Source organism: Elephantulus edwardii, unplaced genomic scaffold (genome assembly GCF_000299155.1).
Source record: "Elephantulus edwardii isolate Elephantulus edwardi_28Jun2011 unplaced genomic scaffold, EleEdw1.0 scaffold00252, whole genome shotgun sequence".
Lineage (NCBI taxonomy): Eukaryota > Metazoa > Chordata > Mammalia > Macroscelidea > Macroscelididae > Elephantulus > Elephantulus edwardii.
This window is the reverse complement of record NW_006400002.1, coordinates 2,505,595-2,523,564: the sequence shown is the minus strand read 5'-3', so window position 1 is coordinate 2,523,564 and position 17,970 is coordinate 2,505,595. Positions and strand designations below refer to the sequence as shown.

Below are 17,970 nucleotides of genomic sequence, written 5' to 3'. Positions count from 1 at the left end.
TTTTGAGAAAGCACCATACAGCCTTCCATAGTGGTTGCACCGTTTTACACTCCCACCAACAGTGAATAAGGTTTCCAGTCTCTCTGCAACCTAACCAGCATTTGCTGTTTGCTGCTCTTAAATTTTGCTATTCTTACTGGGATGAGATGATATCTCATAGTTTTTTTATTTTCATCTCTTTTAGAGCTAGAGATTTTGAACATTTCTTCATGTGTTTGTTTGCCATGTGAATGTCTTCTTTGGTGAAGTGTCTGTTCATATCCTGTGCCCATTTTTCTATTGGATTATTTACCTTTATCTTGTTGTGGTGCTCATGAAATATTATACAAAATGGATGACCCTGAAGGGCATTATGCTGAGTGAAGTATCTCAGTCACAAAAGGACAAATACTGCATGGTAACACTGTTGTAAAACGGGACTGACATCGGGGTTGAGGGAAGACTGAGAAAGAAGGAGTAAATAATGTATACTGTATTGAAGTAGATGAGGGAGAGAACTGTTTAAAAGCAATATATGATTAAATATTATTATCATGACAGGAGTCCAGAATGAAGCCTGCATAGTGGAGTGGGCTTGCAGGGAGGGATTGTGTAACAATGAAAGAATTTTTCTTTTACTTTTCAAAGAGAAGAGTGAATTTAGAGGAGGGGAGGAGTGGGCAGGGAGAAAAAAATGCAACAATGAATGAATGGAAATCCAAAGTCTCTGCAAATGTTCATTAAAATTAATAATAAAAAACAAAAGAATTAGTTAACTGGGGAGGGGGCAAACCTAACAGATGGACACCTTGTCTAGCCTTGTGCCATCACAATCTCTACTTAAGTCCATTGTTGCCACTGTGCTAATTGATCTACTTGAGGATTTTCCACTTCTCTGACCCTCTGCTTTTCCAAGCATTGATGTGTTTCTCCGGAGACTGGTCCCTCCTAACAATATGATCAAAGTGTGTGAGACAAAGTCATGCCATCCTTGTCTCTAAGGAGCACCGTGGCTTCAATTCCTCCAAGAAAAGTTTGTTCTTTTGGCAGTCAATGGGCTTTTCAGCACTAACATCACAATGCAAAGGTATGAGATTGCAAAATTACTATTGGGAGTTGGAGCAAACATTGTTTCACAAATAAACCGGTTTATTCTGGTTCCACTCCCTGCAAAGAACTTACATTTCCACCCACAGATACACTGAATTAGAATGCACATTTTAACAAGATCCTAGAAATGAACCAGTTGGAAGCCCTAGGGTAAGTGACAAGAGATGCCAGATATAGATACATAGATATTTCTAAGGGGATAGAGGTGGACAACCTCACAGAGAGGAATGGAATCCTGTAAAATCACAATGAATTGAAGAAAGGAATTTTCTCCAATAGTTGGCTTGCTAACTAATAGGCTCATCTCTTTAGGCTTCATTTACATTTGTTCTCAAGGAGATACTCAAAACGAGATATTAACCTTCCCTGTAAATGCACTGCTAAAAGCATCAAGGGAAATACAGGGCCCAGGTGCCCGGCTTCCAATCCTGCCCCGCCAGGAGCGAGCGTGGTCCCAGCCAGCATCTACATCACCCGCAGGTCAAGTGCCCAGAGTGTCCTGGCACAGATAGCACAGTCTCCCTGCTCCTGCTCATAGAGCACACTCCCTCTCCTCCTGGCCAGGTGGCGGGCTTCCCTGTCTGTCCCCTTCCGCCAGGACGCGAGACAAGAGACTGGGCGGGCTATTGGGGGCTGCCTTAGAGGGAAGGGGCTGCTTACAAACCTGCTGACTCAGGCTCCTGCTGCAGCGTGCTCTCGGGAAAGGCCCCACTGCCTGTCCCTGCTCTCTGCTTGTTTCCTGCTCAGATCTGGGAATTTTCAGGCCTAGAGGGAAAGTCCCTTGGGATAAATATTAGAAAGAGAGTGACAGCAGTGGATCTGCTCGGAGAGCGTGGAATGAAAGCCTCTATCCGAGGTTCCGCGCGCGGCAGAAGGGAGGCGGTGGCGCCCGCATTCTTTTGGTGAAGAAAATAGAGGGCGACTGGATAGACGAGCGGGGAAGACCAGACGCCGGGCTGGGGGAGGGGAGGCGGTGGGGAGGCGGTTTAGTGGGCCTCGGGAGTGTGTGTGTCTGTGTCTGTGTCAGTGTGCGTGTGTGTATGTGTGTGTCTGTGTGTGTGTGTGTCTGGCGCATGTCCAGGGTGATTTCCCATAAACCACATGCCCAGCCCGCTTAAAAGGCTGTGCCGAGGAGCTGGCCAGTGAAGCTCGGCTGGGGAAAGTGAAAGTTTGCCTCGGTTCTCTGGGCGCCGCCGCCGATCTCTCCGCACCCGGCCCAGCGGCGCGGCCCCTCGGCCCGGGCGCGGACTCCAGCAGCGGCGAGCGAGCGAGCAAGGGCGGCCGACGCGCCCGGCCGGGACCCAGCTGCCCGTATGACCGCGCGAGGCGCTGCCGGGCGCTGCCCTCTCACGGTAAGCCACGGCCGAGGCGCGGGCGCGGGCCCCGGGCGGGAGGGCGGCGCGGCCGCTCGGTTGGACCTCCAGGGCGCCCTGGCTGGCGAGGCTTTGCCCCCCGCGGTGCAGAGCTGTGATTTCCTTCCCGCCTTTGCACGCGGAGCTGCCCCTAAGGCCTCGGGCGCTCTGCAGCTGGTGGTCGGCCCAGCAGCTGCTCCTGGGGCTGTGGCAGATCCCATGCCGGGGGCCCGGCTTCTCTCCCCATTGCAGGGAGAGTAATGCCGAGCCACCCACCAGCAGCATAGGGGTGTCCCTGCCTCTACCAGCCTATCGATCTTTTCAGTGGCTACCGCTAAGGGACAAGAGGAGTGACTATGCTCCTGGTATGGATCTGGTGCCTTCTGCATTGAACATCTTCATTGGTCAAACGCATGCTTCCACACCCGGCAGGGGAGTGGGCACTTCTGGGTGCGGGAAGTTCGGGTCAAGCTTATTACACTGCTAGGGTCAAGCAACCTGCTGGTCCAGGGAACAAAATAGGCAAGCCACTGCTTGCCCCAGCTCACAGGCAGCTGATGAGGATATGGGGGCGGGGGCGGGGTCTTGGGGGACCAAGCCTCAGGCTTGGCCTAAACCCTAGGTTCGGAGGCACTGGCTTGCAAATTTTTCTTCCAAAAAATCTAGTCTTGGTTAGTTGAGGAGCTCCTGGGCTTGCTAATGGTTGAGGAAGGTGGAAACCCCAGCTGCAGAGTTTGGGGCTGAAGTAGAGAGAGAATTTAAGATTGCATGGGGATGCTGGATCCCAACCATAGGTATGAGCTGCTGCAGCTCCTAGGTATGTGTGACATTGTTGCACAGTAAATGGTCTTTCAGTGGGTTTGCTTCTTAGGAGCCAGCGGGAAAATGGGAGGAGGAACCTGGCCGGAAGAGGAGCAGAAAAATGTTTGGGGCTGGGGGAAGGGTTTGCGGATGGAAGGAGTGGGAGAGAGAAGAGACCCTCAGGGAGGAAGAGCCCAATGAAAGACAAGAGATGAGGCTGAGGAAAGGGGGCCGGCTGAGGTGATGGCAGACCCGGAAAGGGGTGAGACCTCCAAGGAAAGCGGAGCTGAAGCCAAGGGCAGAAAGGAAAGGGGGCTGATTACAGGCAGGGAGTGTCACAGGGCTCTGTCCCACCAGAGTCCCTCCAAAGACCTGTGGATGCAAATGATGGAGTAGGACCAAAGCGGGTGTGGCGGGAGGGTTGGTCTGAGAGGTCCCAGTATCTCTCTGAGCCTGCCCAGGATACTTTCCTGAGGCTTTCTCACAAAAGCAGAGGTGCAAGATGCAAGATAAAAGAGTTCATCCTTGAGTGTCTGTTCAGATCCTCCACTGAGGCAGAAATGGGGTCCCAAGTCCAGGGGTACCCCCCACCCCAGCCACCTGCACCCAGCCTACTACGTAGCAGCTGATGTGCCTCAAAACTGATGTCTAAAATATCTCCCCACATCAGGCAGCCCCTGAGGGTGAGCATTGCCCTCACCTTGCTGTCCTCAAGCACTTCATCTTGAAGTGTCTGTAGCAGGGCTGCCTTCCTAAACAACCCCTCCCCTAGGGACCTCTGTCCCTCTCCACCAGTGACAGCCAGTCTGGGGCAGAGGCACACCTGCATGGCCTAGGTTCCTCCAATAGATCCTGAACCTGAGGTTCCTGAGGAGCTGGTCACATCCACCACCACCTCCCCAACTGCCTAGAAGAACCCAAGAACCTCATGACTATCCTCCACTTCTCCCATATCTCCATGTTCAGACCAGACTAGGACCTGCTTGGTCTATATGCTAAGTGACATTAGTCACCTTGTGCCTCTTCTCCTCAGAGGTCTCCCACTTTTCGTCTTCTCACTGAGACCCCTTTTCCCTGCAGCCTTCTTGATAGCCTTGCCAGAGCTGCATCCCTTCACTGGTGAGAGCTGGCACACACTTGGGCTCTTAGTTTCATGTATGTCAGCATGGCATCGTAGGCTGTTTCATAGCCTTCTTGTGTTTTTCCAGTGTGCTATTTATTTGCCGTATTTGTCTCATCAACTGGATGATTGAGGGTAAGCCCAGATTCCAGAGGCCGGGAAGATGCCAACCCTTACCATGTCCCAGCATTCCCCTGAATCTGGGGGCATCAGCTGCCAGGACCTGAAAAAGGAAGCTCAAGGGTCCCTCTGCCCCTGGCTGGAGAACGAGGGAATGAAGATCAGGAGAGGGCAGAGGGGGCCCCAGGAAGAAGAGGGAAGGAAAAAGGAAGGAGGGATGACAGGGTGTCAGGAGCTAGTTCCATCATTCTGGAGGTGAAGGTGAGCGGTGAAGGGTCAGGTAGGTGCTGAAAGAGGGGGAGCTCTGAGGAAAATGTCCCTATGAGGAAGGATAAGAGCTGGGCTGGCTGCACGCAGACCCTGATGTGGCTCTGATCGACATGTGGCAGCCAGGACTGGCTCAGAGCTGGCATTGGTACCCATGATCAATTGTTTAGACTCCTCAAAACACACACCTAGGGCTCAGAGAGGTTTTTAGCATGGAAGGGTTCCCAGTGAAAGTGATTTGGAGCCTCCGATTTTTCCAGTGGCAGAGCCAGGCCTGTATGGAATCAGGGAAGAAGGTCTGGGCCCAGGGAAGAAATCTCTCTGGCTTGTTTTCTGAAAGTTGTGAATGACTATGAACTTGAAAGGACTGGGTTGTTAAGAAGGTGCCAGCCTCAATGTTTGATGTTGCAAGGGCAGAAAAAAAAAATGGGCAGATGCAAATGCTGCCTCCAACAGTTTTCCTGAGGAATTACCAATTGAGACTCATGAACATCCTGCCCATGGACTCATTAGGATCTCAGTATGTTGGTCATACTTGGCCTGGGTGAATCTAGGAAGGCTTCTTAGAGGAGGTGGTATGTGGATTGTTATCAAGGAAAAGCAAGGTTATGTGATGATTATTAGGAAATCCTGGAGAAACTGGAACTGGAGACCAGTACAATAGGGAGCTCTGATGGCCTGGTGGTAACAATCTGTACTCCAATCCCAAAGGCACTCTCTTTGAATTCACCAACTGTTGTTGTTCCATGGGAGAGGGATGGACAATCTCCTTTTGTATAGTTACTGCCTCTGAAAACCTGCTGGAGGGTCAACAATGAGTCACTTCCAACTAGATAGCACACAACAACATCCTGATTCTAGAAATTGTAGATGTGAGGTCTTTCTTTTTCTGCCCTCAGTAGGGTCTGGGAGCCACTGGAGAAAGTGGGAATGGAAATGAAACAGTTCTTTCTCTGTCACAGACATGGCTGGGCCCTCGGCTGCTGTTGGCCTGTCTCCTGGTGAGCAGGAATGTTACCGAGGAGGTGCCGAAACACTGTAGCCATATCATTGGGACCGGCCACCTGAAGATCCTGCAGGACCTGGTGAGTGCTCTACCATGCCTACCTCACTTTCCCACCCCAGGAAAACAGGCTTACCCAAGACAGGTTGCAGAGAGAGAAATAGGGCTTTGCAAATGTGGCCATGCCTTCCACCCAGCTCTGCTATTGCTCCCCTCACTCACCTCCTCATATAAGGGCTTCTGGCCATCAACCCTGAAACCCTTCTCTAACTTCCCTGCAGGTGGGGGCCAGACAGGGGGGTGCTTCCTGCTGGTTGCCTAAGTTAATGATTACTCAGGCATCTCAGCCATGGCCTCCTCTCACTTAGTGAGATGCCTCTTCCAGGAAGACAATACAATGCCTGACATGTGCAGATATTGCCTCTAGCTCCTAGACTCTAAGATGCACTGTCAGTCGTGAACCAGGTCCCCTGACAGATTGGGAGGGGAGGCTCCTGTCTAAGTCCAGTTCTCCACCAGTACTTCTTGACTTTTGCCTGTACCCCAGGGCTAGGATGGCTTGCTCAACTAGGCCATGGAGAAGTTGGGACCCCATTCTACTTTGACCCACAGAGCCATTCCAGGCATAGTCCAGACAGGCGGAACCAGCTTACTGTCATGACTGCTGTCCTGCTCAGAGAGGATTTCACCATCCCTCTGACTAGTCGGACAGGGTGGAGCACTGTTGGCTAAGGCCAGCTCCAGGGCCCAGAGCTTGGGCCTACAGACTCAGCCTCCTGGCCCTGTGGCCCTTATGCTACTCCCTTGCATGCAGCTGCCACCATCATTGAAGCTAAGCCTAAGAGCCACAGCATCCTCTAGGGCTCAGAATCACAGAGCCATTGCTCTGGGGTCCAGTGGGGGCTTTGAGGGCATCTAGCCCTGAGACCTGTAGTTCCAAATTCTTAGGACTCATCTATCCTCATGAATTCCTGCCAGGACAGGGAGCCCAATACCTCGTGGGGAAGATTTTGTTTTATACACTGTGTTAGGTCATCATTTACTATTATTGTTAAGTCAGAACTGGCTCATATCTGGCCCTCCAGTCAGGTTTTCAGGAAGCTGTAAATTACATGGGAAGAGATTGTCCATTTTTCTCTCTCAGAGCTATTAGTGTATCCAAACTGGCAGGTAGATCCTAGCTTTAGATAAGCAGCGCACCTCCCTATGGTCTACGCCACCAGAGCTTCCACTGTGTTAGATAGCTCTTCCCTATGACAAACTGGCTTCTGTCAGATTTCATGAGATGGAAGGTAGAAGAAAGAGGCTTCTTATTCTTCTGCAGCCCTCCGCTCGTCCTAACTTTGTCTTTCTAGGTGTGATTAGGAAAAGGGAGGAGGTGTTCCAAACCCTGATCCACCCAAAATTCCATTCCCTGCTAGGAAGCAGGCTTGATTATGCCTCAGCCACCCTGAGACCACTGGCTTCTCTCTTACAGATCGACAGTCAAATGCAGACCTCGTGCCAAATTGCCTTTGAGTTCGTAGACAAGGACCAGTTGGTGAGTGATGCCATTTACGTGTTCCACATGGCAGCTTATACAGATCTTCTTGGATGATTGTATGTGGATGTACAAAAGTGACAGAAATCCTAGAGCTGGGCAAGGTGGGCATAAGACAGGCTCTGGGGCTGGGCAGGGCCCAGGGCCCAAGTGTTTTGTTTTTTCTTCTTCTCACCTATCAAATGATTACTTTATGACAGGCACTGTCTAGTTTACCTCTGCCAAGAACATTCCATGGCACTCTGATATGGTTTCTTAGTCTCAGAGAGGTTAAGGGAATGGTGCTTTTAGGTGCTGGAGGTGTAATTTAAACACTGGGACACTGGCTCCAGGACATCAAGCAAATTAAAACTTCTGGGTCACGTGCTTGGCTTAAAGATGTCGCCTGCATCTGCCAGACAGGCCAGTAGCCAGAGATTCAGCCCAACCTTTTCCTCTTCCTCCTGCTGCACACCCAACCAGCCCCAGAGCAGCAAGCCCTGCCTCTCCTGCAGATCAAGGTTCTGCCCCTGCTAATCAGTTGCTTGGACAAACACAGGCGCCTCCTAACTGGTCTCCCCAGTACCAGTGCACCCCTCAATAGCACCACTAGGGGGAGCTTTCTGAAACCCCAGCTTGTTGCTTTTACATCCCTCCCCAAAATTCGTAGACAGCCCCCTTCACTCCAGGAGAAAGTTCAGGCTGCTCGGCCTGGCAACTCTGAGCTCCATCACTGCCTATGGCCGCTCATTCCCAGTCCCTTCCTGCCTACAATTCATACTTCAAACTCATCTTAATGCCCTTAAGGCTTTGGCATTTGCCCCTGCTCCAGCCCTTACTCCGTATCTATTCATCTTTATGTCTATTACAGATATTTTGTCATGATCCCAAGGGATCATGCTCACCTCAGAGCTTCCATACACCTGCCCGTACACCCATACATGCCTCCACTAGAGCTGAGCTCTTTGACTCTCCATTATTAATGATCTGAAGATAGCCTATAGCCCCTTTACCAGGAGACTGTCTCTGCTTCAGCTCTACCCCTGGCACTCATTTCTAGTAAATGCTGTTGAAAGAGTGAGTGAGTCAATGAATGGATGACTATCGAGGCTGTTCTTTGGACCATGAGATCCTCTCTGAAAACCCTATACGCTGGAGAATTAAAAGGAATTGGGTGATAGACTTTTGTGGAGCTAAGCCAAGAGGAAAGGGGGAAAAGGGGTTGGAGAAAGAGCAGAGCCAAAAAGAAGGGCACACACCAGAGCCCACCCTTCCTATGTGCTCCCTTTCTATTGAAGCTCCCATTTCAAAAATCCGAAGGTCTCTGGTCAGAATCCACATTTCCTTTCCACTACTGCAATCCTCAGAAAGACCAGATTCTAGAAGAATCTTATTGCAGCATGGTGTTCCACTCCTTGCAGAGATGGGATAGGGCGGCTTGCAGCTCTCCACCTGCCTAGGAGAACAAGCACAGAGCCTCATGGGCTGCACCAATCAGGCCTTAAGCTCTAGACTCTCGTTTTCAGAAGGACCCTGTATGCTACCTTAAGAAGGCATTTTTCCTGGTGCAAGACATCATGGAAGACACTTTGCGTTTCAAAGACAACACCACAAATGCCAATGCCACTGTGCAGCTGCAGGAACTTTCTCTGAGGCTAAAGGACTGCTTCACCATGGACCATGAAGAACACGACAAGGTAGGAGGGTCTCTGAAAGAGCTGTAGAGGGTGGCTATAGGAAGTGCAATTAGTGATGGGAATATCCACTGCCAAGGATGCTTAGTCATGACCTTCGGTAGCATGCCCACAAGCACTGAATGACTTCACTTACTTCATGTCATTCATCACTCACTTTATCATTCATTTGTTTAATTCTATAAACTTCCGCTAAGAACTTACTATTCAGGAATCTGTTGATAATGTCGTCATGATTAAGAAATACATGGTTCTCGCCCTTATGCGGCTTATAGTCCAGTGAAGTTAGCAGCCATTAAATGATTATACGAATAGATATCATTACAAGCAAAAGGACTATGTATGTAACAAACAGCTGCAGAGTGCCTACGATGTACCAGACACTGATGTAGGCAATGGGAAACAGATATGGTAAAAAAAAAAACAAAACCCAAAACCTTCACATTCATGAAACTTACATTTGATAGTAGCAGAGATGGTGGTGAGATAGTTACCAAAATATGTGAGTAAAATAAGTGGCAAGCAGGATACTGATAATTGCATCTGGAAAAGAGAAAGCCAGTGAAGGGAAGACCTGACGTAGGTGAGATAATGAACCATGAACTAAAGTTACCCAGCGTCCTGAGAGAGAGAAATTTGAATGGTCTCTGTTTTGAATGGAGATTGGAAGGGGGAAGAAGAGACAGACTTCTGAGGAAGAGAATGTTCATTTGAGATCTAAGGATTAGTAAGAGTTAGAAATCAATAGCCTATTATGAGTGTTTCAGCAGAGGTAAAAGGCCCCCAGAGAGGCAAGAATATTCACAGGAGGAAGCCCCCAGGGTGGTGAGCATGGCCAGACTGGCTTATGAAAGGGAGAGGGCAGAGGAGTCAGGAGTTATCTCATTTGGGCCCTTCAAGTTGTAGAATTTTCTCTTCAATTGTGAAGTAAGTCATCATGAAAAGCTAAGGGACCTATCCTGACTCAGACATTGTGAGACCTTCTGGTTGCCGTGTAGGAGATGGATGTAGTGAGTCCAGATAGAGTAGGGAGTCCAGGCCAGTGACAGCAATGGCTTGGACTAAATAGTTCAGTGAAGGTGGAAACAAGTGGATTTGTTCTAACAGATTTTGGAGGCAGAGGCAACATGACTTGGTAAATAAAACACATGTGAGTAGGTAGGGAAGGGAGAGTTTGAGCACCTGGGTGTGTCAGTAGTGCTGATGTTGGGATGATGCCAGGGGTGGAACATGTTTTGGAAGAAGAGGAGAAGTTCCATTTGGGTCCATTGAACTTACTATCTGTGAAATGACCAAATGCAGATTCTGAGCATGCAGCAGGATATAAGTGTCTTAAGCTGTCTGTAGTGATAGAAAGAAAATTTATCAGGAAATGTACCCCTTCTTGAAGGTTTGGGACTGTATAACATTGTCCACTAGAAGAAGGGAGCAGGGCCAAGCTGAACTCACAGGTACTCAAGTATTGTACAGGTCAGGAGAGAAGAAGAAGCCTGAGAAATGGAAGGAAAACTAAGAGAGTATGTATCACTAGACCAGAGTGTTTCAAGATGGAAGAACTTTGTCAAATGTTTAAGGATAATATCATCAAATGGTACTGAGAAGTCACAGAAGATAAAGGTTGAAAAGTGTCCATTGGAACATGTCCAATGGAAGTGACTGTTGGTGGCTGGGTTCAGACTAGACTGAGTAGAAACTAAAGTGGAAGAACTTGGTTCCTAAAGAGAGAAGAGACAGAAAGATGTAGCTGGAAAGAGCTGGGCAAAGTTTTGGGTTTTGTTGCTGTTGGTGTGTGTTTTAATGGCTGCTTTAGTACTTTAATGGGCTTATTTTTATTGTTCTTTGTTTTAGTTTAGTTTGGTATTTTGGTTTGGTTTTTGGTTTGGGTTTTGGTTTTTTGGGGGGAGGAGGTTGTTTGTGTGTGTGTGTGTGAGAGAGAGAGAGAGAGAGAGAGAGAGATTGAGAAATTTGTGTTTAGAATTAGCCAGCTGAACTCAGTTTAGATTACCCCAATTTTGTTGGCTCAGTTTAGATTACCCCAGTTTTGTTGGCTACATCAAAGGCTTCATAGTCAGGAGCAAGTTCAACATAGGCCTTCTTGTCTCCATCAGTCTTAATCAAGGTGTAGACGTTGGCCACATCAATGTCATTGAGCATCTTTACAGCTTGTTTGATTTGATGCTTGTTGGCCTTGATATCCACAATGAACACAAGTGTGTTGCTATCTGCTATCGTCTATCTTCTTCATGGCTGACTCAGTTTTCAGGGTAAACCTGATGATGGCGTTGTGGTCAAGCCTGTTTCTCCTGGGGGCACTCTTCCAGGGGTATCTGGGCTGCCTTCAGAGTCTCTGCATCTTAGGCCGCCGGAAGGTGCTTGACATGGATGCTGTTCAAGACTGCCTTCTTGTCCTTCAAGGCCTTTGCTTTGACTTCAGTTTTTAGAGGGACAGAGGCTGCCTTCTTCACTTTCAGTGCCATCTTTGTAGAAAGATAGTTTGTATTTTTTTATTATTATTGTGATCTGGGTGAAAGTTTACAGAAGTGATTGATTTTCAATTCAACATTTCATGCACGTTCTGTGTTGTGACGTTAATTACAGTCCCTACAATGTGAGAGCCCTCTTCCTCTTCTTGCTTCTACTCTTACAATTTTCCATCATCTTTCTTTGAAATAGGAAGGTTTTTAATTGCAATATATTAAATTTGTGGTTTTCCACATTTATGGCTCATAAGAGTCACTTAGAAAGCTTGGAATACTGATGCCCATACTACTCTCCAAAAAGAGTCTGAGATGGGGACCCAGGAATATGCTTTTAGCAGGTATCCCTCACCTAGGATGTGATAAGGTCCTTGGGCCTTACGTGGGTATGAATTGGTTGGTGCACACTCCAAGAGGGAGGGAGCCTTTGGAGTTGAGAACAGAGCTCCTGAGGAGAGAAGACACATCCTGACTGCAAGAGACAACAAAGGGGGCTTCCGTCTAGTGGTTCCTGCTTTCTCCATGAAGTATGAAGGGAGACGTGGGGGAAACAGGTTTATAAAAAAAGAGAGAGAGAACAAAAGAGAGAAAAGCCAAATTACTTCTTTCTTACAAAGCTGGGGGAGAGGCTGTTAGTTTTGACTTAACAGAGGAGGAAATGAGCCCAAAGTGGATAAGTCATTTGGCCCACATCACATATCTGGTGAAGGCTGGGCCTGAGTCCATGACTTCTCATTCATTCATTCATGCGCTCAACTAAGCAAATATTTATTAAGAGTCTGCCATGCTCAGAACAAAGACTTGGCAATCTGCTTCTGAAGAATCCGCCATTAGAAACCCTCTGGGGCACAGTTCTGCTCCGGCACATTAGGGCAATCATGGGTTAGAATTAATCATTGTGCTGGCTTTTTCCAATTTTGTATACAGACCAGGGAGGATACAATATGTACTTGAAGACTTTATGTTGTTGTTGTTGTTATGTGCCATCGAGTCGTTTGTGACTCATAGCGACCCTATGTACAACAGCCCTAAACCCTGCTCTATCTTGTGCCAATCTCATTGCCTCTGACACACCCATCCCGATTACCCCAGTCACTGAATCAATCCACCTCATAGAGGGTCTTCCCCTCCTGTGCTGTCCCTCCACTCTGCCCAGCATGATGTCCCTCTCTAAAGACCTGTCTCTCCTTACAACATGTCCAAAGTATGTCAGGCGAAGCCCCAGAATCCTTGCCTCCAAGGAGCAGCCTGGTTTAACCCTCTCCAGGATGAATCTGTTTTCTTGGCAGTCCATGGTACATTCAATACTCTTCTCCAGCACCACAGCTCAAAGGCGTCAATTCTCCTTCTATCCTCCCTAGTCATTGTCCAACTCTCTGATGCATAACAAGTGATTGCAAAAACCATGGCCTGTACCAGGCGCACCTTAGTCTCCACTTTATAGCTTAGTAAAATGCATAGGTCTTACCTGTCTGTCTCAGTTTACAGAAAAACTGGTATTGGAAGTCCTGGGAAAAGAGGTCATAAGAAGTAGTGGGCATATCGGACTCTGCCTAATATAATAGGTGAGACAGACCCAGGATTGAGCCCTGAGCAATGGCAGCTTCCAGAAGTCAGGTTGAGAAAGGAGAGTCTGATGAGGGGAACGAGATGGTGCAGCCCAAGAGACGAGAATAAAACCCAGCATGTGTGAGGTTTCTCAGAACGTTAGTGGATATGGCGGACTGGATCCTCAGTAGACAGTGAGAGAGACCACAAAGGACCAGATACCTCAGACATCCTCCAAGACACACTGATACTGAAGCCAGAGAAGGGCCCACATGTCCATGTCCTACTCCATCTCACTCCCCACACCTCCAAAGGACTATTCTAAAACTCAAGTCTTATCGTGCCACTGCCCCCTCCTAGCAGCCTTTTGGATACTGGAGGCTCCCTTTATGGAGAAGGTTAGAAGTTCCTGAAATCACCAGCAGGGCACAGTGGGACCTGGCCCCTGCTGACTTCTCTCCAGTTTTTTCCCACTAATTTCTTCCTGAACCCTAACTTCTACAGCCAGCCCAGCCTTCTAGTCCCTTGATATCTCAGGCCCAATCCTTTGCACGTGTTGTCCTCTGCCTAGACTCCACCTCATACTCCCTTCCTTAACTCCTGCTCATCTTTGAGTCGGTCATTAAGAGATGCTCCATGAAGAACTCTTCCTAGAACTCACCACACATGCAGCAAGACGTTGAATTCACATGACCCTGCCGGACTCAATCTCCAGCTCCACCGGTGGTCACCCAAATCTCGTTTATTGCTTGGGCCCCAGGTAATCACTCTGTGCCTGGTGCATAAATTGTGTTTAATGGTTATATGGAGAAATGACAAATCTCACAACCTCAAGTTTGATTCTTGAGAGTCAAAGGGACAAAGAAGACAGATGTTTGAAAGTGTAAGAGAGTTTGACAGATGGGATAGGCTCTTAGGATCAATGGTCCTGCTCACCAAATGACACCCCGTTCCCCTGCTCTGCTTCCAGGCCTGTGTCCGAACTTTCTATGAGACGCCTCTCCAATTGCTGGAGAAGATCAAGAATGTCTTTAATGAAACAAAGAATCTCCTTAAGAAAGACTGGAAAGTTTTCAGCAGGAATTGCAATGAAAGCTTTGCTAAATGCTCCAGTCAAGGTAAGTCCCAAGGGGTCGGCCAGTGGGTGGTAGAAGGAGAACATAAGGGACAGAGGAGGGGTCAGGAGGTGAGACATGGGGCTGATGGGACCCCCGGGGAGGCTGCTACTTGTGTTCCTGTGTGTATAGATGTGCTTGTTTCGTGTACATATGTGGCTTCACCTCTTGGTGTTCCTGAGCACATGTCCCTTCTGGCATGTGTGTGCATGCACTTCCACATATGTCTGCATGCCAGAGCATCGAGAAGGATCACACTGGTGGCTGTGAGATCAGAAAGTGGAAAGGGCCCCCTGTCTGAGAGCCTGTAGGCATGGAGGTTCTCCCCACGGGTGCTGCCGGCTGGCTGAGCGCATGGAGGGTTCAGTGGCAAGAGCAGAGGCTGGGAGTCAGGGCCCTCACCCCAGGAGCCCTGCTATGAAGCATCACCATCCTCTGGCTCCGGAAGTCCCAGGATGCCTTGAGTGTCCCCTCAAGGGACAAGGCTGGATTTGAAGTCTGAGCGTCGTTCAGATTCTCCTAGTGCTGGTCCAGCTGCATAGATGTGTGCCCTGCGTGTCCTCGTCTCTGCGTCCTGTGCCACATGTGTCCTCCCATGGCTCCCTGAGGCCCTGCCACCTGCTCGTGGCCAAGTCCACTCTCATGGCTTCCATGCCACGGCCTCAAGCCATGGCTGGATTCCAGCTCCCGTCGGTTCTTGCCTGTGGTTGTGACTGTGTGGTCCCTGGCTGTGCATGAAACCATCTCTCTGCTTTTCAGTCAACGTGGTGTCTTTGGGCTTGAGGATGTCTCGTGTAAGTCTTGGTGCCTTTGGGTTTGAGGGTGTCTCGTGTTAAGTCTTGGTGTCTTTGGGCTTGAGGGTGTCTCATGTAAGTCCTTGTCCATATCTCCACCTTGAGGCTCGGCTGCTTTTCGCCCCAGCTTGGCATCTGGCTGACTGGAATTCTCATACGGCTGTTCTTTGTTGTCTTCCCTAACCCCAACCCCCAGCCTGTGTATTCGAATCCTCCTCTTTACTCTTGACCCATGAGACTTCACCTCTGCTTCCTGAAGCCTGTGTCAAGAGCATCCACTCCATCTTGTCCTCTCCTCAGCCCCAGGGCTGAGTTAGGGGATGTGGAGGACCCCAGGCCCCTGTCCCCTTCTTATCCCCTCCTGGGAAAGCTGTGCTGGAGGCTGGTGACTCTATCTCCTCCCCGTCTTTCTCTCCCCCTCTCTCTGTGGTTCTTTCAGATGTGGTGAACAAGCCTGATTGCAACTGCCTATACCCCAAAGCCCCTCCTAGCAGTGAACTGGCCTCTGTCTCCCCTCACCAGCCCCCCGCCCCCTCCGTGGCCCCTATGGCTGCCTTGAGCTGGGCGGACTCTAAGGGGGCAGAAGGTAGCTCCCTCTTGCCCGGTGAGCAGCCCCTCCCTGCAGTGGACCCAGGCAGTGCCAAGGAGCGACCACCCCGGAGCACCTGCCAGAGTTTTGAGTCCCCGGAGACCCCTGGCGTCGAGGGCAGCCCTGCCACCGGTTCACCTCAGCCCCATCCCTCTGTGGAGGCCTCCATTGCTGGCATGGAGGATGTTCTTGACTCTCTGTTGGATCCTAACTGGACCCTAGAAGAGGCCTCTGGAGAGGCTGGTGTGGGTTCTATTCTTCAAGAAGCTGAGCTTTCACCATCCAGGCCAGGAGTGGGGAGTATCCAGGCAGAGACCACCAGGCCCAGCGACCTCCCTTCAGCATCTTCAACATTTGCCAGATCACCAGAGGGCCAGGAGCCAGCAGATGAAACCAGCACCCCCTTGCCCATTACGGATCCTGCTGAACCCCTGGACCAGGCCTCAGATCCTTCACCTGAGAAGCTGGACAGTTCATTGGCCCTGCCCCGAGACCATCAGGAGCCAGGCTCTCCACGGACTCCGTCACTGCGCCCACAAGCCCTCAGCAGCCTCTCCACCCTCTCTGCTCAACCACGGCCTCCCAGAAGCCCCTCAGGGGGCAATGTGCTGCCCCTTGGGGAGCTGGAGGGCAAAAGGAGCACCAGGGACCGAAGGAGCACAGCAGAGCTGGAAGGAGGACCAGCAAGTGAGGGGTTGGCCAAGCCCCAGGCCCATTTTAACCCAGTTCCTTTGACTGACACAGGCCATGAGAGGCAACATGTGGGACTCTCCGATCCCCAGCTCCCGGGGTTTGTCTTCCACCTGCTGGTGCCCAGCATCATCTTGGTCTTGCTGGCCGTCGGCGGCCTCCTGTTCTACAGGCGGAAGCGGCGGGTAAGGAGATGGTGGACAGCACAGCAGTTCTTGAGGGCAGGGTGGAGGTGCAGCCTGGGTTCCTCAGATACTTGGAGAGAGATGGTTAACTGAGCACAGAGCACGGGCCAGTTGGGAAGAAGGCTTCAAGAGTGAAGGCAGTGGGGGGACTCGGCTGGTTATAACAGGAAAGGCAGAGACTGGAGCAGAAGAAAGTTGGGAGAGAATAAGACAACAGAAGGATGAGAACCCAGATGAGGGGGAGACAGAGAAGGAGTGTGATGGATATGGGGCTAGTTGGGGGTGGATGGGTGTGTGTGTGTGTGTGTGTGTGTGTGTGTGTGTGTGTGTGTGTTTGTGTGTGTATGTGAGAGAGAGAGAGGTGTATGTTTCCTCGGGTCTCTGCATCTCAAGGCACGAGGATCCATGGGAGACAGCCTGCATGAGGACAGGGGAGTGTGTTAGCAGGGAGGTCTCACAGCTCTCTCCTGACTCCCACCTGATCCCCACTTCTGAGTGGCTGAGGATAATAGGGGAGACTCTTGAAATCTTGAACTCCTGGGGCTTTCCTACCTTGAGAAGTGACCACTGTTCCCCAAAATTTCCCCAACCCCACCTCCAGTTCTTCAGTAAGCCTCTTTTTCTGTCCCTAGAACCATCTAGAACCCAAGACAACGGATTCCCCCATGGAGCAGCCAGAGGGCAGGTGAGGTGACCTTGGGGTGGGGTCTTGGGAGGTCCTGGAAACCTGACTTGGGGTCAGACATGGCTAGGGACTGGCTTCCCTCCTAGATCTGAGGAGGGAGGACCTTCTTCCACTTGCACTGAGGAACTGGAAGTGCAAAAGAGAATGGAGAGGAGGGCCTCCCGTCTTTCCTGGGTGTCTGTTATCCTGGCTTCTTCCCAGGGTTAGACAATCCTGGGTCCCCCCAATCTGAGGGAGCTGGAACGCATATGCAGGAGACTTGGAGGCTAAGGTTAGGGTGCCCTTTCTCCTCACCTTTGCTGAACCCTGTTCTTACTCCAACCTTGTGCTCTGCCTGCAGCCCCCTGACCCAGGATGAAGACAGACAGATGGAACTGCCCGTGTAGAGGGAATTCTAAGGTAAGAGTCTGGTTTTGTTCTCCTTCCACCCCTTAAAATGAGCTATACCCTTTCCAGGCGCCCAATCCCACTGGTAACACTGTCAGTTCTCCCCTCCCTAGGCCCGCTCACCTAACCCTGCCCCTCCCTCTCTTGCTCTCTTTCCCTCCATTACCAGGTCTGGCCCACTCTCCCCTGTCAGACACTTTCCTGCTCCTCCAGTCTCTACCGTGTCTGAGGCCAGTCACTGACCTCCTGCCTGCATTCTTGCATCAATCTCCTCATTTACCACCGTCTGTCCCTGGGCAACTCAAATGCTCTTCCTTGAATGTGGTTTTTATGAGGCTTTTTACCCTGCTGGGAAATTTTCAGTAGTTCCACATTGTCAGTCACTTCAAATTCAACATTCTTAGCTTCATTTCCAAGCTCCTCCAGCAACCGTCCTTGCCGTGCTCTTCGCACCAGCTTCTACTCTGTTTGCTCCTTTTCTGGCTCTTCTCCTCAGCCAAGGTCATTTCTACCTCCCTGCCTTTAAAGTCACTTA

The 17,970-nt window shown here is 50.1% G+C and overlaps 1 protein-coding gene across 3 annotated transcripts; it reads left to right on the top strand.

Annotated features, from left to right (window-relative positions):
- The first annotated feature begins 2,402 nt into the window (after positions 1 to 2,402).
- CSF1 (colony stimulating factor 1 (macrophage)) lies at positions 2,403 to 17,434 on the top strand. 3 transcript variants are annotated; one of them, XM_006899312.1, is made up of 9 exons: positions 2,403 to 2,441; positions 5,712 to 5,834; positions 7,230 to 7,292; positions 8,798 to 8,968; positions 13,961 to 14,108; positions 15,339 to 15,884; positions 16,233 to 16,363; positions 16,996 to 17,048; positions 17,389 to 17,434. In XM_006899312.1, the coding sequence occupies exons 1-9, from the start codon at positions 2,403 to 2,405 to the stop codon at positions 17,432 to 17,434; spliced, it is 1,320 nt and encodes a 439-aa protein (XP_006899374.1). The 3 variants fall into 3 exon arrangements, with proteins under 3 accessions (XP_006899374.1, XP_006899375.1, XP_006899373.1); XM_006899313.1 differs by lacking the exon at positions 15,339 to 15,884; XM_006899311.1 differs by having other exon boundaries at positions 15,339 to 16,363.
- Positions 17,435 to 17,970: the final 536 nt, after the last annotated feature.